The following is a 27,833-nucleotide window of genomic DNA, read 5'->3' as shown; positions in this document are numbered from 1 at the left end:
TTCACAAAAGCAAAATGAAAGTAATGAAGCCTCAAGATAATGAAAAATTACTTCCTAAACTCAGAACTAGAAAACACTTTTATGATCTTTTAAGTTTCGCATTGAAATTTAGAAGTACCATTTTTATCTCAGCTGTAGGGAAAAGGAGTTCTGTAGTAAGTAGTTCCAAGATAAAGAAAGTCACCTTACAGATTGTCAGAATTCGGAAATAGGTTAAAACTACTTTTACCTCCCTACCTGAAAGCCATGATTTCACCTCATTTTCTCAGCAAGAGAAATTTCAAAAGCAGATAGACAACAAAAGGAGAATTCTGAAACATGTAATGGTGTAACAACCCACACAGAAGACACATCCTCAGATAAACATACAATTAAAAAGCACAGCTGCATTAATTAAGTTCTCTTGCCAACAACATGAATCTCTTTAGCTCTGCTTCTGGGGGAAAAAAGCAACCAAAGTTATGTGCCACTTGTTTGCACTTCTGTTTCCAGTAGCATTTTTAGCTATTGTTAGTGTCCTAGACAACTTAATTGCAGATTAGTGTACTTTCAATGCATAAAGATATTTTTACTTGAATCTTTTCATAGCAATACTAGGGATGTACTGGTCAACTATTGGTAACAACCATACTATAAGACATTGAGCAGCAAAACAACTCTCTGCAGACTAAGCTTGCAAATTGCTTTTTTGAATTCTAATTGCTTCCTAAAGAACTACATTATTAGGCATTATTTGTGTTACAGATTTCCTGCATTAGAAGTCCTGCTTCTTGTTTTCTGTGTAGTTTGAGTTAAATCGCAATTTCTAGAAAAGGATTTATCACAGTACTTTGATTTTGCATGATCCAAGAGCAAGACTGAAGAAAGCCCTATAGAACTAAAGATTTTTTTCCCTCATGCTAAGCAATCTTCCTAATACTGGGAAAGGAAGACAGAACAAGGCAAATGTAATATTAACTCTAAGTCAGAAAAAAACAAAAAAGCTGAAGCACAGTAATGCATGCTTAGTGTCATCCAGAAGCACCCCTAGACGTATGTCTTGCAAGTAAGTTGGCATGTTAGCCAAGTTCAAATTTCCTTAAAATTGTATCTATTCAACAGCTTTTCAGAAGTCAGTTAAGTTTCTGAAGTCTTTGTTGCACCGTTAGTCTCAAAAAGCTGAAGTTACTCAATACTTAGACCTTCTTACCAAAATTACACTTGAGAAATTTTATACTGTTAGCACTAATCAAAATTTGGTCAAGAAATATATGTAAACAATAAGGATAATACATTTAAGGCTTAGAAAGAACACTGATAAATTCACCCCTGTCACATTAGAACATCCACATCTCCTTCATGGTCCTCCTCAGTCACTTTTAAAGAAAGCACTTCTTCATTAAGAAATAACCCACTCAGTCTTTCCTTACGAGCTTGTCTTTGTTCTTTCAGTTGTCTCTTGCGTAAGGCCTTTTGCTGTAGTTTCCGTTGCTTGGAACGTTTCTATCAAAATACAGAAGACACAGAAAATAAGATTTTGTTCTGCAGAAACCACCTTTAAAGCTTGCAAATATAAGTTAACCTCTGAAGTAATGTGTGCTCTGAAAAATAACTAAAATGAATTCTCAGAGGGGTGCAAACATTCATCAAAAATCGTATCTAATATTAAAATACCAAGACCATTTACCACATCTGGGTTATGAGGCACATCATCACCCTGTGATGTTGCATAGCTGAGTCTTTGATCAGAAGAATCTTTACTGTAGGGGAAATATTACAGTCCTACAATAACAACCTGAGATGTTGAAAAGCAAGCAGGAATGGCTTCTCTCCTCCATACTTGAAACTGAAATTATGGAGACAGGACAAGTGCCACAGTACTGCTTTAACTGAAACATGAGGAACGACTGAGGGATCTGGGGTTGTTTAGCCTGGAGAAGAGGAGACTGAGGGGAGACCTTATCACCCTCTACAACTACCTGAAAGGAGGTTGTAGAGAGATGGGAGCTGACCTCTTCTCCCTGGTGACAAGCGATAGGACAAGAGGAAACGGGTTCAAGTTATGTCAGGGCAGGTTTAGATTGGATATTAGGAAGCATTTTTTCACTGAAAGGGTTATTAAACATTGGAATAAGCTGCCCAGAGAGGTGGTGGATTCACCATCCCTGGAGGTGTTTAAGAAAAGGGTAGATGAGGTGCTTAGGGACATGGTTTAGAAGTGGTGGTGTTTTTATCAGGGTAGGTTAATGGTTGGACTTGATGATCTTAAAGGTCCCTTCCAACCTCACTGATTCTATGATTCTATGATTCTATGCTTCAGTAGGTCACCCCTCACCAAGTCATCTCATGAGACATGTTAGAAGAATAAACTGAAGATTCAAAAAGCCTGATAAAACTTCTAGTTGGGGAAAAAAAAAAAAAAAAACACAACCAAAGCAGCCTTTACTATCCTGAAGTCATGCCCAGATTAAGTTGATCAATCTTGGATAAATTTTTTTGCTAAAACTGTGTGTTCATTCAAAGAAGTAATTTAGATACACAAGCCCTTACTCAACCCCCACTCACCTTATTCTAAACAAAAGTAATGAGAAGATTTACTACATACAAACATCAGGCTTTCACTTCGAAGAGAAGCGATGGGAAGAGCACAAGTTCAAATTCCTTATGGTCACGCCAGAGGAAACAGTCAGCATTGGCTTAGCTAATGTTACTAACCATGCTCCTTCAATACAAATATACCAGTTATGATCACATAAGCAACCATAACAAGTTAGACAGCTTAATACGCATGTACATAATTAGAAACTTTACTTTTGAATCCCGGATTCTTTCCGCAGCACTTGTGGACAAATTACTATCACTGTGCGCTCGACTCATATTGGCACTTGAGTTTGACGCGGAGTTAGCAACACTAGAACCACTGCTGCTTGCTGAGCTGACCATGCTGGCGCTGCTGCTGCTGGCACTGGCACCGCTCACACCACTGGTACTTGCACAACTGTAGCTACTCCTCTTCCAGCTTTCCCTTGCAGACCGTTGACGAGGTCCATGTTCCTTGATATAGTTTCTCACCTTTAGAACAGAGGCAGCAGAATTACTCAAGCCAAATACTGTACTGAGATACTCCTTTTCATGGAAAAAACACAATTTGCCTATTAATAACAACCAAGTATACTCAAACAAAAGCATCTGTAAGAAAAGCAGTACTTTTCTACTTTAAGATGATACTTACAAAACGTTTGAAAAATGAAATAGGCCAAGCCCATAACAGCAGTGAACGTTTTCCATTTTCAATCTCTACCTTCATCATAATCACAAATAGAGATTAATAATGAGGAGTTCAGCTTGTTTGGATACTGCACTTTTTCCTAACAACACATCACAACAGTACAAAGACTAAGAAGTCAGTAGCGTATATCTACCATACCAGATACCCTTCTTTTTTATAATTTGTATTTTGTAATATCTTTAGAACACATTTTTCTACATCCCTTTTTACATGAAATTTATGGTCTTCCCCAATGAACTCCAATCTTTTGGAGTTTTAAATGCTAGTTTATATTCAGTGAGAAAATGAAGATCCTCAACCAGTTGATGGTCATAAAGTGAAATACGCTTATTCATAAGCGGCACTGGGCCCACAGCATAACTCATTACACACACGCCCCTTAGGCTTAACACATATTGAGAATATATAACCACAGTTTTTATATAAAGGTTTAATACTTACCATATACTTTTGAACTTTCATTTCCCTCATTGACAATATTGTGCTTTAGTGTATCTCCCTACATCTAATGCTCATGTATAAAAATTGATCACAACTCTGTAAAAGATTTTGCAAGACGTATCAGATTCTGAAACCCCAGAGTCATATGTACAAACCTGAACTTACCTGTTTCAGTTTTTCATCTGTGAGACAGTTCAATTCAATAATGAATTCACTATCTGTAGGTGAGATCTGAGCAGCAGGATCAATAATTTTAATAATATCAAGTTGCTCTCGAAGGCCCATCTCTGTACTGACTTTGCGACTCAAATATTCAATATATTCAACCTAGGATCCAAAGAAAGGCAGGTCATTTTAAAGTATTATTGATTATAAATGAGTGGACCAACAGAATAAAATGTGCTCAAATATCACATTTCCTACGATTCTAACTTCACTGAGTATCCTCAAAAACTCAGGGTAAAAACTTAAGTACACATTATTAAACTGCGTACTACAGATGGAAAAGACAAGATTTGGTTTCAAGAATCAAGCAGTACTGCCTAGGTCTACATTTACGCTTACAGCAATCAGTATATCTTTTAAGGTGTGACACTAATTGAAAGTTCTTCTGTATATTACAGTTCTCACACAGGAAAAAAGTCAATTTCACCTGTTCATCATTTGTCATAGCACTCCATGGAAGTTCATCAAGATTCCTATGCTTGTTTTTCTTTTTCGGAAGCAGACAAGGAGAGCTCGGAATACTAGGTATAACATCAGAAAGTACATCACTCCCACTTGTAATGTCGCTGCCAGGCAACTTGTAATATGCAAGACAAGGAACAAAGCCTTAGAATACAGTAGGCAGATTTAAAGTCATTCTAACACTATTAACAATTCAAAACATACCATCAAATTAGCAAAGCATCGCTTAGCTATGTACTCTAACAACTTCTTAATAATTATAACACTGCAGTACTCCTTTGAATCTTCCAACTAACAGCAAGTGCAGCAAACTCAATTCACACTATTCTCTACTTACCAATCCTCTTTTTAAAAATTTGCATTAAAGAAAATAGCAGAATGATGTCACATTTCAACTATTTCCCTTCTCCATCAGTGTAAATTGTCCATCACAATCCAAATCTAAATTTAACCCTCACACTTTAAAGCATAAATCCAGTTTAAAGATCATTCCAACGTAGGTTTGTAATTTATACCACACCCCATAATTACACAAGACAATTCAATTAAAATCACTGTCATTTTCCTGGAAGCAACTGCAGAACTTTAGCTAGTTTCACTTAACAACTGACATGTAATTTCTGAATGCACTTCGACAGTCTGATTACTCATGCTCAGATTCTGCCAGATAACACCTTAAAGAGCCACAAAAGTCTTTCCAAAATCCTACAAGTCCAATAAGTATGTCTCTTAAGACATGCTTGTTTTAAAAAACAAAGAATAATAATAAAAAAGCTAGTTACTAATCAAACATGCTGTCAGCTAAATCAGACATGGGAAATGGGATCCAATCAGTTGTTCCTACAGGCTGCATTATACAAATGGACTTGTAACTTCTGTGATACAAAATACACAGAGATTAGCAGTTAGACTAAACAGTAAGAAATTCAGAGCTAATCTCAGTCAATGTTATCTTAAGTTAATTTGCATCATTCATTCATTCTGGAACAGGATTTTTGCTTTCTTGAAATCAGTGTTTTCAGTCCTTATACTGCACTTAGAAGACTCTTTACATGCTTTGACTAAGCTTTATGACAAGTATTCCTTGGTATATTCCGAGCACCATATCTCCTATTTCAAAGTTATGCATACATTCACAGTTGATTTAAGTCTATAATATAAAAAGTCAATTTAAGTTTATAATATATAAAAATATTTGCATATCACAATTGAAAAACTGCTAAACAAAGAAGGCTACCACAAACTAGAGATACCTGGCCAGGACTGCATCCAACAGACTAGGAAAAAGGAGGACGTGATTCACCTCCACACTTTTCCCGTCCTGGTGAAACAAAGTGAGCTCTGTACTCTTACGAGCACAGAAAAAAAAAGATGGAAATAAACTATGGTAAAAGATTCTACACTTTAACTACGTGCTAGCTCCATTCCAAAGGAAGATTTAATACAACCAAATCACTGGAAGCAGACACGTATAACCAGATTTCATCAGCAGGGAAGATCCTCAGTACAAAGGATCTAAGCTCATGGCTACAAGACACATCTCGGTCACTAAAACCAAACTACCATAATATGAAAGCATCCCTCTTCAAAGAGCTGACCTTCAGTCTCTCCTCCAGATTAAGAACGCTGGAATAAAATGGAACAAAACATTTTCTTTATCGCTGAAGATTCAGATAGCTGCTCTTACGTTCAGTAGTTACCAAGAAACAAATGCTGAGGACTTTCCAATTAATGCTAAACCCAGCACTTAATAGTCTATACAAAATTTTACATTTACAGTGGAACAAGTTTACCTGCCATTCAAACTCACTGTCTGACCAATCCCAGTATGTGCTGATGGAAGAAGAGACATCACTGCAGACACTGCCCTCGGGGAACAAATCAAAAGAGGTGAACTCCTGGTCATCCAATAGTGAGTAACAGTCATCTTGATCACCAACTGAAACCGATGAGAATAGCTCCTCACTGCACTCGGAGCTCGCTACACTGGTTCCACAAGATGTTAAGTTCCACCTGCAAAACAGGACAAAACAAATAGAAAGCAGAAAACATATTGGCATCACATGTCCTGAAAAAATGCTTAGTTCTTTTACACCTCATGAAACTATCTCCACTTTGCTCGTCCAAGTACAAGCAACACCAAAGCGAATTCAACATTAAAAATGGCAAGGCAAAATTCCATACACAGTTAATATAATTACCCCTTTATTTTAATATATTAACAGTTTCCACCCCAGAGCCATGATTTCTGTAGTGTGTAAGTTGTCTTTTTTTTTTTTCAGTTGGTTGGTTGTTTTTTTTAACTACACCAAACTAAAAGTATAATTTCCTATATGTCAATATATCTAAACTTCCATGTGAATTGAAACAAGCAAAATTAAGAAGTAAATCAATTGGACTTCAGGACAAATAGGAGTCATAAAGAAATTCTGGTCTGATAATCCCCCACAAAACTAAGGCTTAATAAGGAAACACGTTGTGGATATACCCAAGGTTCCATTATTCACCATTTTCAACTCTGAATGCCAAAAATAGTGGATGTGCTGTTGGAATGGGACACTGCAAGGTGGAAAAATGACCTGTGTGAAAATGCTACCATGCCAAAACTAAACACTTTTTTTCCCCCTCATAATTTCATTTAAAAAGCTAGCTAATGCTGTTGCTAAAGAAAAGCAACCGGGGACTCAAACTTCACAGAACAGGTGTTCTACTCTAATAAGAGTAAGCCAGAATTTAACAAGCTCATGAAATCAGTCTCCATATCTGGATTTATTTTACATATTGGTGAAAAGTAGGTCGAGATAACTATGAGTCAGCACAGCACTGCAATATGGCCAAAACATTTTGAAAAGGGCTTCTAAAATTCACCACACAAACCCATGCAACCAACTCCTGTTCCATCAGCCTATCCACTGCAGCCTAACTAGAAAAACATTCCTCTATCCAACTGCAAAAGCTGAGCAATGCCATCACCCAGAAAGGCTGGTCCTCACCATCATTATTTAAGCTGCATACCAAGTTGGCCAAATATGTTTGTGATGGACTCATTCCACATCTATTTGGCCAGCAATGAATTTATCCAATGTTAAAGACATTTCAAAACCTTTTTTTTAGCATATTCAGGAGATCTTGCCCTCCCTTCCTTTCTGCATCCCTTACACAGGTGCAATGTTTTACTGGTACAGACTTTTGTGGGCAGGGCAATCAATCAGTATAGAGTAGAATATGAGCGTGGTGACACAGCATGCTTTTGAACATTACTACAGTTTCACTATTCATGAAATATAGATGAAAGGAAAGATAAACTGGACAAAGCTTCCAGACCCATCAAAACACATGATGAGGGTACAGAGGCTTTACCACCAACTAGCTATGCACAGATACTCCAGGTACACAGTATCATCGCAGGTACAGGCAGTCAGCCCTCGCCTTCCCATACCTAGGGGGGGCTGCTGTACTTGCTGGGGTGAACTGGATTAACAAGATGTGGAAGCTACATTAAAATTACTCACAACTTTAAAAAATATGTGAACCCCACAGATTGAGCTGTGCATTTCCAATGGCTTAATCAGTGCAAGACAGGGCATGCCCTTGCCCAAAGAAGTGAAATACCCACTCAAGCTGCCTGGGTTACAAACCTGAGTTTGTAAAATAAGCAAGCCTGAATAATGCACTCAGGAAGTGAAAGGCAATACAAAGAGAAACATACAAAATTGATTAAAGGCAGATTTGGTGAATATCACACATTTATCTTATAGATATGCTATGAATACATCTTACTGTTCATGTCACAATAGGGTCTTACAATGTAAGAACTAGACCATGAAACTGTATCATATTTGATCATGGCTCTTCATGCTGAATTATTTAAGAACCTATAATTAAAAGCTTGTCCTCGTGAATGACACTTTTAAAGTGTAATTTCCATGATTTCATACAAATTCAATCGAAGTTACCTTATTAGTCACTCTTCATTATGGTGTAGCAGAAACACTAATAACCAGTAAAAGTATCTTGCAACGTTAGAACAGTAGCTAAAACTATCCCATACATATGTTCAAGACTGAAATCTTACAAATCGTTCACAAAAAAAGCTATTGCTTTATTCAAGTTTAATACTATGCATAAATAGCAGCAGAATTAGGTCCTTAGGTAAGCAGGACTGTTTGGTTTTGATTTTATAAGCACACCTGGAATTTCTTTGTAGAGCTGCATTTGCATTTTTGGAATAGACCTTTTCTACAAATTAGACAGAATAATTTGTGCTTAATTAGTAGCATGGGATGGAAACGCTTCTGCAGGAGTCGGTGCAGTCACCAAGCCGCCTGACTCATTCTGAACCTCGACAGGTTTGCTCGGTGCCAGGCAGGGCCTGCTTTTCATTACAAACACACCCACTCTCTAGCTGCCCGTCCTACAGCGCTCAAAACGGCGTTTTTAACAATTCGGGAAAGCAATAAATACATCTTAAAAACCGACCAAGCTCACACCGATTAACAACTGTAATGTTATTAGCCCGAACCAGACCGAGCTCACTCACGGCCCCGCCGAAGGGAAGCGTAACCCGAGCGGGGCCGTGCCAGCGGGTTACCTGGCGCACCCGCGGCCGGGGCACACTCACACCGCACCAGGGAGCGGAGGGGGGGGGGGGGGGGGGGGCACCACGGGCCCCCCGCACGGCCACCTCCGACCCCGCCACCGCCTCAGGGGCGGCCCGACGGGTCCCCGGCCGCAGCTGCCGCCGTGCCTCCGGCCGCCTCAGTCCCGCGCCGCCCGCCCCGGCCCCCCCTCGGCATCGCCCAGCCGCCTCGGTCCGCCGGGCGGGCAGCGGCCGGACCTGTTGGAGTGGAAGCGGTGCAGCGGATCGGTGCGGTGGCAGGACGAGAGCTGGCAGCCGAAGTCGCTGACGTCCAGGCAGCCCTCGTCGCTCAGGCTCAAGCTGCCGCCCCGCGGCGGGTGCTGGTGCGAGAGCAGCGGGCACGGCTCCTCGGGGGCCAGGAACTTCTCGTACGGCTCCTCGGTCATGGCAGCGGGAACGGCTCCGGTGCAGCCCGGCGGGGAGGAGACGAGCGCCTCACGCACGCAGCGGCCGAGCCGCAAGCGCCACCATGAGCGGCCGGTCCCGGGATGCGCCTCGGCCGGCGCGGCGGGCTCCTTCCGGCGCCGGCCCACCGCGCTGGGGCGGCACAGCGCCCCCTGCCGCGGCGGAGGGCCGCGGGGCGGGGCCTCGCTGCCATGGCGGCGGTGGCGGGCAAAGCGGCGGGGACGGCCTACGGGTACGGCGAGAGCGGTGGGGGCCGCGGCGTGGGCTTCTTGGGGCCGCGGGTGCCGGCCGAGGTGGAGGCCATGGCCCGGGGCGTGCAGGAGGTGGGCAAGGAAACCTTCCGGCGGCTCCTCAAAGGTAGGGCCCGAGCGCGGCCTGCCCTCGGCGCGCAGCCGGGGCTCGTCCTGCCCCGGGGCTCGCCGGCCCGCCGCCTTCCTCGAGGAGGCCGTGGGTCTTCGGAGGAAGGCAAGGACAGCTGGGGGGTCTCCTCTCCCTCTCCTCTCCCTCTCCTCTCCCTCTCCTCTCCCTCTCCTCTCCCTCTCCTCTCCCTCTCCTCTCCCTCTCCTCTCCCTCTCCTCTCCCTCTCCTCTCCCTCTCCTCTCCCTCGGCAGGGCTGCAGCTCTCCTGGAACGCTTTTCCCTGCGGGAAGCTAAAGCTGAGGGTTAAATACAGTGACGGGTTTTCTTGGTTGTATTCTAAAATTCTGTAAAATCCGTCAGAATGAAGTACGCAGTTCTGCAGCGATGGATGGCCCCCAAACTCACACTGAGCGCTGTTAAACCCATTCCTCTTTCACCCCTCAGTCCGAGGGCCAGTGGTCAAGTCACTGTCGGGTTGCGTAGGGCATGTGGAAGTCAGAGACCCAATGGCCATTTCCAGGAGAACATGAAGGAACCTCAGAGTGCAGGTGTTCCGCTGAAGTTGGGGCTGTAAGTGCTCTGCCTGTTTGATTTTGGTCTGTGAGGCAAGACAGATGAGATTTTCTCAAGGCACCTTTGACCACCAAAATCAGTTACTTGGTTGAGTAAATTATTGGGTGCAAAATAATCACAGAATAAGCAAAGAGAAGAGTTGATTAGCAGAGCAAACAGCTTGTTTGTGGCCGGCTGAGAGGAGACCAACGGCTGTACGCTATGGTGTAGTGCTGCGACCCTTACATGCACATTCTCTCAGCTGACTTCCCTCCAGGCTTTTTCTTCTTGATTTGAGGCCACGAGGACACAAAGCATCTGGTAGCTGGTTTGTCTTTAAGTGTCAGAAATGGAGCATAAGGAATGGTTTCCTTACAATAAAATAATAAACCTACACATAGGCAGAGGCATTTGGGACAAAAGTAAATACAGATGTTGAACCATATTTGCTGTCTAGTGCAGAGGCAATGAAGACCAAAAAGTTATATCAGTGCCAGGAAGCCTGACCATCTTCTAAGCCCCATCTGTGATTAATTTTGGTGTAAATTATCGCCTACACTTAGGTGTGCAACAAATTCTTCCTACTGCAGGGGGAGCAAACAGTCCTTCAAAACCATCTGAAGCCAGGGCCAGTAACCCTCCCGTACTGGTTCCCCCCGAGCGGATGGAGACAGCCTCCAGATTGTGCAGAGCCGGCAGACATCTCTAGTCGTCTTCTGCTCTTGCTGGTCTGTGATTAACAGCTTGCAGGACAGGGTTTTTTACCCTTGAAAGTTAGGAAGTCTTTGAAGACACGATGGATTTCAACAGAGTGTATCTGAATTGCTCCAGCACTGGCACCAAGTTAGTTTTTTGAGGCTGTTGCTGTTACTCTATCACTAAATAATAACTAATATAAAAAATGAGATGCTGCTTCATATGCCTGCTCAGTTCACAATGTAAAAACTGCTTGTACCGTTATCTCAGGGTTAACCAGCCAGCGTTGTTGCAGGCTCTGCTAAACTGCAAGTATAAGCTTGAGACCGCAGGCATCTTCTACTAGGAGCAAATGACCCAGCAGGGAGATTTTCTTGGGCTGTGCCGGGATTATTCTTTTTTTTTTCTCCCTCAGGTGGACTGTTGGAAATGTTGGTAAGGTTGATATTTCTGAGTTCCCTGAGCTATACTGAGTAAAAAAATCTTGTATTCTAGGGTAGTGCAAGTAGGTTATAAAAGAAGACATGGATTTTCAACCAGTTATTAAGGTTAGTCAACAGAAAGAAAACTGATATTGTCATTAAAGCTGTCTAGCTAAAAACTATAAACAACCTGTTGTCCTTTGAAGAAACAGATCAAAGTTGTATTTAGCTAGGTAAGTAGATGGCAACCTGTTTCCTGCTCTGTATGTGATCTAGTAAACAGGCCTCGGTGCTGATCTGTATTTGGCCTTTCCAGTAAATAGACTCTTCGCAAAGTTAGTTTTGTTGTCATAGAGCAGAACCTTTTTCAGACAGTGTGGAAAGCTTGGTACTAGCACCTTACACATCCTAGCTACTTTGTGTGAAATCTGCCCTGCAGATACTGCCAGACAAATTCAGTCAGCCATGTGAATGATCCAGGACTTGCCACTGAATTTGTTGTGCATTTAAGAATGTGAAAGGCAAAGAGAATTTATCCAGAATTAGAAGACGGAACCCACCTAATACCAAAAGGCAGGCCGGCAGTTTGATTAAAACTTCTTTTCTTTTTTTTCAACCTTAGTATTAAACTAATCTCTGTGTTCGCTTTCAGTAACACTTTGTGGACATTTTTAACTTTTCATGTTTTGTTCACAGCACTGATATGGCTCTGATATGGAACTGATATTGTAAATGACTAATCTAATGCCCCAATCCTGCAATGGGATTGTGTCAGTAATCTTTTTTCTATCTACAGTGGAGCTTCCTGTGGCTCCAGCAGTCCATGCAGACTGATCAGGGTGCAGGACAGAGGGTGATGTGACAACAGAAACTTATATAAGCCATGGAAAAAGGAAGAATAACTGAATTATGAAGATTGAGATAATCCCATACCAGTTATTAGTGTATCCACATGGATTAACAGTAATTTCCTTCAAAGTTTGTATTATCAGCAATTGTGCAAACTACAAGACTTGAAGGTTTAGTTTTGTCTCCTTCCTCATTTAATCCTTTGTCTCTGCTGACACTGAAGATAAGTTAATTACGTAAAACGTTGGAGAACAGTGTTGAATTGTTTACTCTCAATCCTCTCTTATCCTGTTTATCAGAAGTGTAATTAAGCTGTAAGCAGACTTCTGATGCGAACAAGTTTGTTGATAGAAGCTCAAGGTGGATTTGTACTTGTGAGCAATAACAAATTTCAACAATGAAAACATCTTCAATTTTACAATGCAAAAGCTTAATCCATTGACGTTCTCTTGGTAAAGTGTTGTGAGACTGACCTGTGGTGGTGGATGATCAGGTGTATTTACAGAGACCTGAAGTGATAGTTTCACATCAGGAAAAATGTCAGTACATTAAGTAAAATTGTAGACGTGTTTATTTTAACGTTCACAGTCTCTAGGTCTTCCTTGTTTTAAAGGAATCTTGCTTTGCTTTCTTATCCACAGTCACTGTTAATGCATTGGAAGGAAAAGACTGCAAGGAATCTGTCAAGCTGATTGCAGAAAGCACTAATCTCTCAGAAGAGCAACTTTCTTTCCTCATTTCTGGCATGTATACCCTTCTCCGAGAAGCATTGAGACTCCCCTTATCAACTTTCAAACAAGAAGTAAGTTCTGGGCGTACTTGGAGTCCTGATAAGTTAAAAGCTGCATTAGACATGAGTTACCATCTGAACTCTATTTGCCAGGGTGGGGAGCTGCACGTAAAAATGTTGCTCCACATTAAAGTGGTTGGAAGAAACTGTTAAAAATCTAGAGCTTATTATTTTACTTGTTGGCTAGATTTACAGTGAGCTTTTTGGAAGAGTATTTAAGCTTTGGGAAAGAGATTCCTGTATCTCTTTCTGCTTCAGCATCTGGTATACTCTGCATGTTTGCTTCCACTCTTAAGTTAAAACCCCCAAAGAAACCATTGCAAAGTGTTATTTCATTGGCGTCAACTCTCTGTCTTACCCTAACTGTGTGTTCACACATACTGCTCATTTTGTCCACACTTACAATTTCTCATATTTGTTTGCTTGCCTTTCTTCATACTTCTGTCATAGAGGAAGGAAGGTCTCATGGCCAGAAAAATATAGTGGAAATTGGGAGAAAGGGCTATTTCTGTTTGTACTATAGATGTTCTGTGTGAGTTTGTATTCATCCGCATGTTCCCAACCCCTATTCTTTCTTCATGGCTATTTTCTTTCCCTTTTCATGTTACTTTACCTTACATTTTATTTTTATGTGAGCGAACCAATTCTGGACTTCCAGCACCTCTCTCTTTGTTTAAGATACTGTTTTCATAATTACCCAGGCATACTGGGAAAGCTCATATATTGCAGGAAACGCAGTGAAAGTACGCTTTTAGTATTCAGAGCTTATCTTTTGCCACTTCCTTTCAGTTGTCATAGTTTAAACAAGTTACTGCACAACATATTTGAGAATGAGGGTACATAATTACTCTAAAAGAAGAATATGTTATGGATAGCTACATAAAAGAAATGGCAGGGGTGTTGTTTTCGAAAATAAAGGCTTCCAAGAGATTTAGGTCTTTAAAATTAGTTTCCCACAACTTGACTGAGCGCTCCTGGAAATTCTTCTTAATATGTAACCTGTCATTTCAAAACCACTGGCACTCAAGACTAAAACTTTTTGGGAGAGATACCAAGTAAGTAACCACTGTTAATTCACTAGGTAAGAAATGATCTTTCAAGACTACATTCTGTAAAATTTCACCTTCCTTGTCTTTCTAGGTTTTTAAGGAAGACCTAAAGGAGCTCAGGTATGCCTGTTTATGCCTGTTTTTTTTAATCCATTCGTTTTTTCATAACTTATGTCACTGCTTCTCGAAATCAACTTTTTTACAGAACAAAGTTGGTATAAAAATTACCTGTAAATAACACATAATACATCTGTTGCCAAATGTCATGCGAAGCCAGAGGAAAAAAAAAACAGGTGTTGTGTAAGACTTGATTTAGCACTGAGCATGAGCAGTAAATTTCACATGCTGGGGAGATTGGTCTAATTTAGTCTGTAATGTAGGTTATGCAAATGTGAGTGACCTTCTCTCTGCCATCACCACCTTGCCCTGCAATATTTTTTAACTTGTTTGGTAAGATAGTGGTAACATTTCAGAAGCTAAGAAACTGCCCTACTTTTTTTCTTCTTTGAAGGGCCAATGATATAATGCTCATGAAATCCTACTACCTTGTTCAGCTACGATCTGTCCAGCCCATTACCCAAGAAAGCATAGCGTCTGTTACAGACTTAGTCAAAACCTGTATCAGTCTGTTCAGAGTATCTCTGAATAAAAGTTCATATCCTCAAAGCTAGACATGAGATGCTAATCTTTATAGGTTTTCCCTTATTTCCATATTCAGTAGCAATGAGAGAATAGCAGCAGTTGATGCTTTCATCTATAGAGAAATCTCTGCACCGAGGCCCAATTGTTTTAAAATGCTAATTTCCCATAATTCTTAGCATTCTGATTGCTACCTAGGAGAAATAGATAGGTATGTTTCTAATTCTGCCTTTTTTCATCCTTATTTGTCCGTTAACCTGCAAATTATCTTTCTTCTCAGACTCTGTTCTGCAGACTCATAAGCGTAACTTTGAGTAACTTCAAGCAAATTAAAGGTGCAGATTTAGACTTGTAATCGGGGTGTAATCAGTGAAGGGTGTAATTGGGGCCATGATGAAAGGTGCCTTGCTAGTTGATACAATTTTGTCTGCAGCTCAGTGCTGGAGTTTGGCCTGCCTTTTGTCTTGTGAGCTAAAATGCAAGCTGCTTCCTCTGCCACGTCATGGAGTTCACACCCAGGTTAAAGTAGGTCAGTAAGAAACTGATGAATTGCTTTTGACCCAGTGGGAGTTGGTGTTTTTTGAGGTGCACGCAGAATGTGTTCAGTGTGATTAAGGAATAATGAAGAGCACTAAAAGCTCCATGCCAGGTTCTCTGGGGGTGGGTGAATATTCCTCTGTTGAGCAGTGGAAAAAATTGGTGTACAGGGGTGCCAGAAGTCACTGGCTGTACCTAGAAATACAAACTTCCAGGGCCCTGTCCTTGTAATTTGACCACACTTTATTGCCTCACACTTTTGTAGTTGGGTTTTTTTTTCTTTATGGATTATGGGTTATTTGTGGAACTATGAAGATACTTTTCAGTCTCTATTATCTTTTTTATATCTTTCTTTTATATATTGAAAAATCTTTTCTATCTTGTTGTTGTGGTTAACATGACTGATATAGCAGCAATAGTTCTGGTAACTGCATTTGTGTTGCTTGCAGACTTGTATGTTTTATGTGCTGCTTGTTGCTGCTATGCTCCCATGGTTCTCACATTATTGGGACTCTTCCTAACTTCCATCTCTTGCAGTCTTATTTCGTGTGAGTAGCTCTCTTCACCTTGTGGCTAAACTTTTCGAACTTATTCTACTCTCAAGCTCTGATACTTAGTCAATTTCATAGCACTTTTAGCATCTTCGATTCCTATGGGAAATCTCATTTCCTATGTTTCCCAATGCACTTGGGTTTGGAGATTAAATACCTGCTTGTTTTTAAGGCATCTACTAATTACATTCAGTCACTTATCCTTCTGCAGTGACTCCTGAGGGTCAGCCTGTGATCACATCCATGAACAACACATGTAGCTGGTTGAACGGCAGTGTCTTGGCATTATTGGCACCCAGTGTTTGGGCAGGTTACCTTTTTTCACCCCTCCTGCATTCTGTTTTGTTTCCTTCAGTGAAGCTGAAGACTGGACTAATTCCACCCATATAAAGTCTTGTAATTCTCAATTTCATGGTGATGCAGCTGGTCTTGGCTTCTAGTTTTGTTGGAGAGAGAGGCTGGGAGACATGCCCACTTCTGATTAATTAGATCAGTACTACTGGTTTCACAGGGTTACTATTCTGTATCCTCTATTTCTTGGCCTGACTGGCTGAGCCAGTGAGAATAAATTCACTCCAAATTGTGGATGGTATTTTTTCCCTTGCCTTTCAGGTTGTTTAATAACCTTATGGCTCAGGTCAATAACATGGGATTGAGACATCCTCACACCTTCTTCCTTGCCCTTTGAGTCCTTTCCTCAGAACGTTCCTTTGAAAACTGATTGCCATCATAGCTCAGGCCTGAACTGTGCCATGTTCTCTGTTGGATCTGTTTAGTGTGTGACTGGCTTCGTGTAAGCTGCTTGAGCCAGGAACAGAATTTTCAGCAAAACCATTAACAGCACAGAAAAAATAATGCAAGCTCAAAGGTAGCATTAATGCTTCAGTTTTAATAACACTTCCTCTTACAGTCGAGTAAGTATTGTGATAGGTATCATAATAATCATATTATGCCCCCTGTCTCCAGCTTGTCCACTACATGCAGAGGATATTCGGTCATCATCAGGATGGGTTAAGTGATACACTTGCACGGAAACTATAAGTAACGTTTGCAGAAATAGTCTTGTCTCTTCTGAAAGAGAGACAGACACGTGCAGCCAAAAAAGCACTGTCTAGTCCCTCCTCCTCACTTCCCAGTTTGCCTTAGATAACTACCGTGCTAATATGAATTCAGTTTTATCCAAGCACCATTTAAAAATGTGTTTTAACCCCACTCCTTCCATTAAGAATTCAAGCTCTAATAACTGCTGTTTCATCTTCCCACTGTGTGAGTTGATGACTTGTTTTTTCTCCCATCATTAGACACTGTAAACCCTTTAGGACAGGTAACTTCCTTGTTTGCTTTGATTTTTCTTTGATATACCGCTGTGTATCTCAAGCCACTGGTGAGTAATGTCTCTGGGCAGTGATTCATGTTGAGCGCTGGATTTAACTGTGGCAGCAGAAGTAGTTACTTTTCCCACTTGTCCAACCTGCCTCTCTGTAGGAGGTTACTGTCCCTGTGGCAAAGGCAGCGGAATGGATAGTGTTTGCTCTGCAGTCTTTGCAGTTCACAGCCTGATATATTGAACTGAAAATCAACAGCAGCTTGTTGGTAAGGCAACAACAGCATCGGAGGAATGGTAACGTGCTGGAGAGGCATAGGGTGGATGGAGTGCAAGTTAGTCTATTTGACTAGTTGTCATGGTCCCCATCAAATTTATTCTTGTCCTCCCCATGTTAAATATGCTCCTTTTGTAAGTAATCTTAGCTACAAGGGCCTCTGGTTTTACTTTTGAGGGAGCAATTCATCAGAATTCTTCTTCTTTTCATTATACTTCAAGTGAAAGTGAAATTAAATGAAATGTGTAGGTTCGGGATTTTTGAAAGCATGCATTGCTAGGCTGCCTTCTGCACTTGTCAGAGCCATCAGTAGAACTTTTCTTCACTTTACTGAGAAAAGTTAAGCAAATACTGAGTTCCTGTGAAACTCACTGTTGCTATGCTAGGCAGGACAGGAAGACATAATACAGTTTTTAGGGTTCTTGGTATAAAAACATAGGCTGTCTTTTTGAGAGCCTATACTGAATCAATACTGAAGTGCTTACGTAAGAGCTGATGGCAGTTTTAAGCAATGGAAGATGGAGAATATTGACATGTTTTTTGTGTTCTATAATAGATGACTTTTTTTTTTTTTTTAGCTAAGGCCATATACTTGGGGTTACAAAAGACTTAACTATTTCGTATCTCTCTTCTCTTTAAGGATACCAGAAGATTTCATCGTGGACTTTTCCAGTATAGTCTTTGGCAACAGGTTAGTATCAACCCTTCAGCCAGCAGGGTTGCACAGAGCTCTGCTGACAAAAATCACGGTCCTATTGAAGGAACAGAAAAATTCTTTAAATTAGTGACAACAAGATTTGTCCCATTATTTTGATTCAACATAACATGATATCCGTCATGCATGGCTTGTGTAGCTGATGTGTAGTTTTCATGCCTATTTTCAATTTTTCTGTGATCGTTACCCATCAGTTTTTATAATGGGCTATAGCCTCTGTAAGGTGCATCAATACCTACAGATGAAAAATGCATTGCAGAATTAAGTGGTTTTGTCATCATTATCATTGCAAGTTACATCTTGCTTTGTTGAGAGGCAAGCTACACATGCCTTCTACGTGCTGTGGTTCGTGGAAGCTTTCTCAGATAGCATTTAATCAAGTCTTAATGTACAGTGGAATTGGGAATTGACACTGGGTGACTTGATGACACCTGTGAGATACCAAGTGCTCTGCTAGCTGGAATTCATTTTCTAAGCAGTATACCTCAGTAGCTCCAGAGGAAGTACTAAATCAAGAACTTTTTGAACAACCCATCTCTTTTATCCATTCTAGGTATTCCTTTTTTCTATATGGTTCTCTGCTCAACAATATTTAGCTTATTCTACACCTAGAAATAGCTTGAACTTCTTGCATGTGTAAAACTTTTCTCCTTGAAACTTGAGGTCACTCAGCACATAGCATCACTAACCCAATGCTGTTCCAGATATTCTGCGTGGAATCCTGATAATCATAGTTGTGGTATTTCAGTTACCCTCACAAGGGTCTGAATGCTGCTACCAAAGTTCAAAATATTTTTCATTTCCTTGGTTAAGATCTTGGCTTAAAGCTAAAGGTTCTTGGAGTAAAAATAAATTCAGCTTTCTCATCTTTTCTTTGCTCTTCTGTTTGAATTATAGGTGTTAAGAATGCAAAATTCATGGTTGCAAAGTGGAAATATTGTTTGCAGTGGAGAAAGAAGATAAATTTAGATGTCATTTGAAGCATGCATGATTGTCTGTTTTCTACTGTGAAATCACGATGCTGGAAAATTTAGCTTTTCCTCATTTTGAAAGCTGTGATTATCCAGTGTAATCTTGCTCTGTGTTTTGAGACCAGAGAAGAGCACCTCAGATTTGATTTCTAGACAGATCTGCTTTTATAATCTTAAATGTAACACTGAATCATACATATGCTTATTGAGTTGTAAATATATATGATTGTGATGGTAAGAGAAGTATTAGCATCTGATCAGAAATTCAGTATGAGCTAGATAACCCAGAAAAATCCATTTTTAATACTTTTCCTGGCATCTTATTCTATTTTTGCAATTTTGTTCACTAAACAATAGCTCTGAGGTACTGGAAATTTGACATTTGTATTTCTGTGTCCCCACGGTTCCATCAAGCTATATAGACTGAAAGGAAAGGAAAACTTGCCACATTGACGCCATCAAATAACTGCATGAAATTAAAACTTTTTCAAGGAAAAGGATAACCCTAACTTCCCCTTCTCTGAATGGTTATAATAAATGTACTGCATTTTTTTTAAATAGCGTAGCTTTAGTTTCTACCAGGAGGGTGCATTCTGTGTGCCATTTGTCAGCAATTCACACGTACCAATTTATTCATTCTCTCTTTTCAGCGGCCTGCTAGGCATATCTTGTTATGTGCATAGGGAACCATCCAGAATTTGTCTTTAGTTTTGATATTGTTAGGTCAGCTGCTGCTCCAAATTATCCGATCTTTCATTTTTGAGTACTCTTCTGTTACATCCTTTGGCAGATGATGTTCTTGTCACTAGGTGTATCATCTTTTCCACATATAATTTGGATTGTCTCTAGCAGATCCGTGGTGCTTGATTTGTTCTAACTTCTGCCTTCTGCACTGTGTGCTGACAGTATATTGCAGCTGTTGGCACAGTGTTCAGAAAATGTGATTATAGTCTATAGGGTTTAGATCCATTGAGTCTTTTCTGCTCCATTTTGCTATTCCTTTTAGAATGGCTTGATTAGTGGCCCATATAATTTCTATATGTATGTTGGCCACTATGCACATTCTGTTATCCTTACAGGATTCGTGCATTTCCAGCTGTGGTCTTGTCCAAGCTGGGAAGGTGCTGACAGAAGCTTAAACTTATAAAAGCTACAGCTCTTTCTGAGGGAATGGTACTAAAGTGCAGTCCTGAGCAGAACTAAAGCTTTGTGGTTTGGCCATAGAAATGCTATAGCTTAACAATATTCAGAAGCTTCACCTCTGTTTGGGCATTGCTGACCCTTCCCACAACCGCTAACTGGAATATCTTCCTGTTTTCTCTACTCTTTCTTCCCCCAAAATGCTGGTGGTGCACTGAATGGACCGTCTTCCATTGATGAGAGTTAGCATGTCTTAAGGAAGCAGCAACAGCAGTGTGGCTATTTTTAGGCATTCCCCAAATTAAGCAATACTCTGGCAGCAGCTCGCCACTGAGGGAAAGGCCTGTTCTTACTGTTTAATCCTGCTAATGACCATTCTAGACTCCAGCTCCTCGTGGCTGCACCCAGCTGCGGTGACCTACTTCCTGTCCAAGAGTTGACAGTGAGTAAGAACCAGCTGAGCTATTTTTTTCTGCTCATTCCTTCACCGTACTATTAGGAATGTGTGTCACTTCTGACACCACCCAACAACCCCCCCCCCCAAAAAAGGATAAATTATTTCTTATATTGCCTTTGCTAAATGCAAGAGTATTGGAGGATCTAAGACTGTAAGTGCTGTGTACCTTATTGAATCATTAATCTTTCTGGGCAGTTTCTAAAGGTACCAGCTAACTTACAGACAATCTGAGTAGGGACATTAAGACTATCATTCCTACAGTCCTTGATTTGTTCAGAGAGGATTCCTTTCTGATGTAAAGTCTGTAATTAGATTATGTGTAGCACCATGGATAAAGGATGTAACGTTTCTTATCCTGCCCTTAGCGTGAGTAGTGGAGTAGCTTTGAAATGTACTGTAAATAACTTCCAGACACATGGAATGTTTGGGGGGTGGGGAAGAAACCAAACAAGAAAAGGGTAAGTAACGTGAAGTCCACACTAGCTCCCAAATGGACCAGCTCAGTGACCTCATTCTGAAGATATTTCTGCATATATATCTAAAAATGGGTTGACTTGTTTACTTACCCAGAGCTTAAGATACTGTTAAAATTTTAAAGATTGTCAACCATCTGAAGTTTAATTGCTGTCAACTGTATTTCCTCGCAGAAATAACCTGAGGCTTGATCAGCCTTATTCTTCCTGCAATATGAGTAATAAATGAAGTCCTTGGCTTCTTACACATTAGACTAGACAAAATCTTGAAGGTTGTGCTGGGGTTGGCAGTGAACATTATGTAAGGAACTTAGAATTTGCAAATTATGTTGGATTAGCAAGAACCACTGTGTGATTATTTTTTTTTAAAGTATGCTTCAAGATACACTCTAATATTATTATATTTTAAAACGCTGCTGCTCTCTAATACTAGATGCTTTCTGTTGAAGGAGCACAGTGACCTCATTCTAAATTTTTTGCTCAAGTCATCTGTCTCGTTCCTGCTTGCTTGTTCCTGTTGGATCTGCAGGAAGGTGAAGATATGTTTGCAGATGCCTTTCTATGCCTTACAGTTGCATATAATTGAAATAATAGATATACCAGCCACCACAATGACTCTTACTAAACTTTATAGTGACATCAGTTTACTGGAATTATACAGAGTCACTTGGGTCTCCTTTTTTTTTTAAACATGGACCATAGTTAAGCATAGGAGAAGTGGGTAATCTGAGCACAGCTGTCTTAAATACACAAAACCTTCACTCATTCAGACCGCTCTAAATAAAGATAGATGTAGAAGAGAAACAAGTTCCAGACAGGTTTGTACTGAGGAATCTTTTTTCTCTTTAGATTGTTGTTTCTTTTATGAATCTGCATTTCAGTCTTCCATTTCTGATTTACTCTGTAGGCGTCCTGCTTCTGAAGGCACAGCTCTGATACAAGGAAGTAGGCTGCCAACTGTCCAGGACTTCAAGTGGAGAGTGGACGTAGCTATATCCACGAGGTATAAAAGTGAATCCTGCATGACCCTAGAAATTATTTTGCCCAAGGTTAAACTGACTTCTTGTGCTGCTTGAAAATGTTAACAGTGTTAAAATATATCTTGCTGTTAGGGATTGGCATGTAGCATTAAATGGTAAAATATGGAGGGGATTTTCTGAACAGCATAGAAGTCCGTTTATATACAGGTTACTGATGTTAACATGGACCTGCCAAAAGGCTGTTGCCTTCATCTTCTACTAAGGGTACTTTTTAGGCTCCTTATTTGCTTTAATCTCTAAAACCTCTGTACTAGAAACATTTCACTCAAAGTTTGAGTCTCTCTTTCAGTATTTCAAAACTTAATGGAGCTGATACAACTCCACAGGTCCTCAGAGATGATGGAATAAATTAGATGCCTCATGCAGCCAGCCAAGCTCTTAGTTTCACTGGAGCAGGGGAGGGAAATCATCTATTCAACTTCTCAAGTAGACTACCATTTGTATGTTGCACATGTTAAATAAAATTACTTTCCATCACCTGTACAGTCTGCTGTAGATTCTACAAAGAGAGGCTTCAGAACAGCAGCAGAACACTGCCATAGTTATGCAGTTGAACAACCTCCTAGTTTCTTTCACAAAACAGGACTAAAGGCCTTTGTGATCATCCTGTCTGTGCCTGCAGTGAATAGCTTCCTGCTATCTGCCACATCAGAGGCAGTTGGGGGATAGATCTTTGGCTAGACCCAGAAGGAAACGGAAACCTGTTGTCTGTGCTGTTCCTGGTCTTTGTCTAGTTCTAACCAAGATGGACCAAGGTGAAAGAAGTTGGAAGATGATCCAGTATTTGTCAGTACTGTAAATTGTTAGCACGAGTGACTTCGTATTGAATTCATGAATACCTGCATCTGAGGGATAGTGCAGTCTTGTTGCTGCCATAGTTGAGGCCCGTGGGTTATTTGGGATAGTCTTCCTGAAATCAAGAAAAAAGCTTCCTAAGTGAAAATTGTAATGGCCACAAGCTACTAGTTCAGGTAACTCTCAGATGAGCAGTGCTGTAAGCACCACACATGTATCACTATGCAGAAAAGATCTGTACCTATAAGAGAGCAAAACGTACAGATAAACATCCTTAGGCACAATGCTTGCAAGCTGCAACCAAATCCTATGATTTGTTTTCCACACAACACAGTAGCAATACATTATATTTTTCTATTTTCCTTCCTCTTATTTTCCTTTCCAGTCAACCTTCCCCCTGGGATTTCTTGTTTATCATCCAGCAACAGCCTCTGCAAAGAGGTATGGCTTCTGGCTGTAATGCCTGTCAGTACCTGAGCAGGCTTTGGCAACATCGATTGATGGAAGCTGCACAAGAATGACTCATTTCCCCTCTTTGGGTCATCAAATAAAATAACAACCCACAAATTTAGAATGAAGACTGGAAGAGCTTGATTCCCCAAATGAGATGGCAGTTGAAAGTATGAAGGGTTGGAAAGAATTAATGCAACATGGTAAACTGACTAAGAAACCTGTGCATTGTTACTAGCAGTACTTGGTCAGCTCTTATCCCTATCGTAGTTCCACTAAATTGATTATTATGTAAAATGAAAATGCTTCTAAACTTGCAGTTACTAGACTATTAAAAAAATTTTAGTCGCCATACTGAGGTAAATTGGACAGGACTCCCATGTTCAGGAGTTTCCAGCCAGCCAGGTACAGGACTCTGTGACTGAAAATACTCATGTTCTATGTAAAGCCTACACGAATATCTTAAACTGTTAATGTACAATGCTGTACTCATCACACTGCTGATGTCTATTGTACTACTAATAATGTAAATAATTTCAGTTCACTGGCCCGTGCACTTCAACCATCCATTCTAATGATGATGAAGCTTTCAGATGGGACAGCTCATCGCTTTGAAGTAAGTCTGATTGCCATAATAAATAAAAAAGAAACCACTTGAAATTCTTTTCAGAAAGTTGAATTACTATTTAAAATATTAAAGCTTTTGTAAACAGTGCATTATCATTGGTTGGTTTGCTTTGAAATCCTTCATGTTCAATGTAGCTGCATACAATGTATAATGAAATGTCAACCAAAATCATTTCATACCTTGTTCCTACACACATTTTGCTGAAACCTCAAGTGTTAGAAGAATATTAATTACTGAAAAGCACTGTTGAATAGTACCTGGTTTGATTAAAAACTATGGTTTTGTTATCAGCTGTAACCTTTAGACCTGATGGTGGCTCTTGAGGGCAGGAAAATTACTGGGGTAGTTTATATAATGTATGATACAACTGTAAACCTCCTACATTTGGTGAAGAATGGTAACATTCTCTTCTGCGGCAGGGGGTTTTATTCTCTTTTTCTTCAATACAGTTCTTGCCACTAGAAAGAAAGTAAAAAACCTCTTTGCTTTTTACCTCAGAATTAGTCAGTGGCAATATTTATGACACTGTACGTAAAAGCTTGCCAGAAGATAGCATAAACTCTTCCATATTTTTAACCTTTGAAAGGAATGCTATTTGTTCTATAAATAACATGGTGGTGCGTACAGGAATTCGGTGCACAGCAGGCATTGTTACATTTGAACTCTAAAGATTTTGGCTTCAGTTCATGTGTTAGTAGTAGTCTGGAGGAAGCACCAAAGCACTGTGGCTTGAAAGAGGTGGACTGATTTTACTGTTACAAGGCTTCACAAGAAGGCAGCTGTTGAGGAAGGCATAAATTCTGTGCTACATTGCAAAGTGTTGAGGGTGTCACTTCACAGAAGATCACATTCACCCCTCTGTGGACAGTCTAGCTCAGAACATCCTGTACGTTCTGTTTGAGGTCTTCTATGGAATGTAAATGATGCTGTGGACTTCAGGTTAATCCTTTACAACAGGGTAAGTTTCACTTATGAGAATAAAAACTAGTATATATTCTTTACCGCTTAGATTTGGGGGTTTATTTCCTGGTATATAGTGTCTTGGTCTTGGTGGCATCGTTTCTGCTTGTTTTGGCTTGGTTTTAGTTTTTCTTGTTGTAAGTCCGTGGAAGACCATTTGCTGTTCTGCAGTGGAGATGTGTTGGTGTGCCTGTCCAGTACATGCAGAAGTACAGATACCCAATAGCAAACAATGTGCTTCTCTTAGAATCAGCTGTTTGCTTCTGCTGCTGCTTTGATCTGAATGCCAAAGATCTGGCTATAAACATGATTTCTGTATCTGATGAGTGGTCTTCCTGCAGTTAGTAGCTCTTCAGGATAAACCTATGTTTTGGTTCAAGGTACCACATGCAAGCAAATATAGTCACTCGTCTCTTCAGTTTCCTTTCATTTGGATACGTTCAGAATGTCCTAACTAACAGGGCTTATGTAGGATGGTAAGTCCAGAAGGTAATTCCGTCATGAACAGTTTTAGAATGTGTATGGGTTACACTCTTTGATCTCTTGGGTTTGGTTTGGTTTGGTTTGGTTTGGTTTTTCAATTGCGGTGGGATTTCTGACAATGTAGATTTTTTGAAAAGCAATGGAAATTGCAGCATTTCGAGTCTTGTTGTATGTATATATGTCAAAAGTGAAAAGGACATGATGCCTTTTTATGCATTTCTGATGCATATGGAAATTGCAAATCAGATGTTGGATTCCTCTCACATAATTGATATCTCTGCTACAGTAGGCAGAAGGATGACAAGGGACTTTGTCAAAAGAATTGCGTGTGTTCGATGTAGTCAAAGCAGTAGAGTAAATTAGGCAGTGCTCCGCAGAGCAGCCTGGGACTAGGTAGACTGCTGTTGGTACTCGTGATCACATGCATTTGCGTGCTGCGCCCAGTCTGTGCCTGTGGTCAGATGTGGTTCTCTGTCTTAACAGATAATAGATTTCCATCCATTTGGCTTCTCAGGCTTGAAGTGGTAAAGGAAAGTCCATTAGTTGCCTGCACAGTTGAAAATGTATATTTAATATTGTATGTATAATGTATGTATAAATGTATATTTTGTATATTTAATCAAAATCTTTTGCCTTCCATGTATAGACAGTGCCCAGTTCTCTTTGCTCTTGAGGTTGCTGCCAAGTCTCTTGCTTTGAGGCTCAGTTCCTTTCTCCTGCAAGTTTGGACAAGCAGAATATCTGGAATTTGTTGCTTGAGAATTCTATAGGCTCCACAACCTTCCAGGTGTCTTTATCTTTCCCTCCAGTTCATGACTGTCTTCACCACAGCAGCCATCAGTTTACATTCTGTAGTATTTCCTTTCTTACATCAGGCAGTATAGAAAATGTTCTATGTAGCTGTTATTTCTGTTTTTTCCCACTCTGCTCTTCTTTTTCACCCAGATGATTTAGTTGTCTTAACTGAATTTTATTGACCTCAAATCCTTTGTCTTAAGTCTAAAAAAAAAAAAAAAGTATTTTAAGAGAGATTGGGCTGACACTGTGGAATGTTCCTATCCATAGGCATGCCCTACTCAAAGTTCCTAAGACGTTTCATGTTTTCTAACCTGAATATTCTGTTTCAGGTGCCAGTTGCAAAGTTTCAAGAACTGAGATACAATGTTGCCCTTATACTGAAGGAAATGAATGATTTGGAGAAAAGGAGCATACTGAAGATCCAGGACTGATCACTCTAAAATTAGGAGTTTATAGAACAGATCTGAAGCCCTCAGTGTGTTTTGCGAATGGCAGGGCAGGGGACCATCACCACTTTGCCTGTCTGAACTGCAGTGTAGCATTTATGATGTCTGCTGTAAATACTTTTTCAATTCAAGTGTTAAAAGCACAAGCTTTTTTCATAAGACTTAGGAAAAACAAAAAATATATATCTATGAAGAAGTATAATGCTGTTTGCGAGCATTTTTGCATGATTCATCAAAACATTTTTTAAATAACTGTCTTTAATAGATGTAAGAGTCATTTATTTCTGATTATGATTCATCACTCTAATTATTTTTGAAAGCCTGCTACCGGAAGCCCCATCAATGTGTATCATAAGACAGCTCTGCAATATCCCAAATAAAAAATAAAATAAAAAAACTACTTCTGCGCTCTAGTATGACAAATGTGAACTTGACTTTGTGTAAGTAAAATTGCTGTCTGGCTTCTCTCTAAGTGACTGAGGTATATAGCTACAGATATTTAAAGACTAATTTTGAAGAAAATTGGAAGTCTGTGGATCAAGAAATATCACCAGAACTAATTCCATGGAACTGCAGAAGGGGAAAGGTGCAATCTAAGTCTTTATCTGGTTGACGGCAATGGGCTAAATAACCGTAATCTTATATATATCTAACTGGAAATGCCTGCCTCTTGTTTCACGTATTTCCTGTGTGTTCAATGTAAATGGAATCATCTGACTTACTACTGGCACTGTGATGACAGCAAGCAGCAGGAGGCAGTAACCTTATATAGACCTCTACAGCTATATACTCCTTAATAGCGCAAGTCAGAGCCCAAGATGAAGAGGCTGCGTACAGCCTCTGGAATGAAAGTCAAGGTATGAGGATATCCAAGCCCTCAGGTCAAGAAAACAGTTAAGCATAGGCTGGAGCTCCCTGAAGTGGTTAGGCAGCCCCTGAATTGGTCAGGCAGTTGGATTAGATGATCATTGCAGGTCCCTTCCAACTGAAAT

The 27,833-nt window shown here is 40.2% G+C and overlaps 2 protein-coding genes across 2 annotated transcripts; one reads left to right on the top strand and one right to left on the bottom strand.

The window, feature by feature from the left end:
• Window positions 1-1,031: 1,031 nt before the first annotated feature.
• On the bottom strand, window positions 1,032-9,516 carry FAM199X (family with sequence similarity 199, X-linked). Its single transcript, XM_082488073.1, has 6 exons — window positions 9,234-9,516; window positions 6,190-6,409; window positions 4,362-4,511; window positions 3,875-4,036; window positions 2,791-3,051; window positions 1,032-1,482 (listed from the first exon to the last, which is right to left on the bottom strand). The coding sequence occupies exons 1-6, from the start codon at window positions 9,419-9,421 to the stop codon at window positions 1,312-1,314; spliced, it is 1,152 nt and encodes a 383-aa protein (XP_082344199.1). The 5' UTR covers window positions 9,422-9,516; the 3' UTR covers window positions 1,032-1,311.
• A 115-nt stretch (window positions 9,517-9,631) lies between these two features.
• Window positions 9,632-27,257, top strand: COMMD5 (COMM domain containing 5; the record flags this gene model as incomplete). Its single annotated transcript, XM_082488074.1, has 7 exons — window positions 9,632-9,797; window positions 12,960-13,120; window positions 14,249-14,277; window positions 18,126-18,176; window positions 22,149-22,244; window positions 24,067-24,142; window positions 26,725-27,257. The coding sequence occupies 7 exons, from the start codon at window positions 9,632-9,634 to the stop codon at window positions 26,824-26,826; spliced, it is 681 nt and encodes a 226-aa protein (XP_082344200.1). The 3' UTR covers window positions 26,827-27,257.
• Between the last annotated feature and the right edge of the window lie 576 nt (window positions 27,258-27,833).

Source organism: Vanellus vanellus (assembly GCF_965231255.1).
Source record: "Vanellus vanellus genome assembly, chromosome: 10".
NCBI classification, from domain to species: Eukaryota; Metazoa; Chordata; class Aves; order Charadriiformes; family Charadriidae; genus Vanellus; species Vanellus vanellus.
This window is presented reverse-complemented; position numbering and strand designations above follow the sequence as displayed.

Coding starts and splice junctions, on each gene's coding strand:
- FAM199X (XM_082488073.1), bottom strand. CDS start 9,421: ATGACCGAGGAGCCGTACGAGAAGTTCCTGGCCCCCGAGGAGCCGTGC. Junction 4,512..6,189: donor ACAGTGAGTTTGAATGGCAG/GTAAACTTGTTC, acceptor GCATATTACAAG/TTGCCTGGCAGCGACATTAC. Junction 3,052..3,874: donor CAGATGAAAAACTGAAACAG/GTAAGTTCAGGT, acceptor TCTGTTCTAAAG/GTGAGAAACTATATCAAGGA.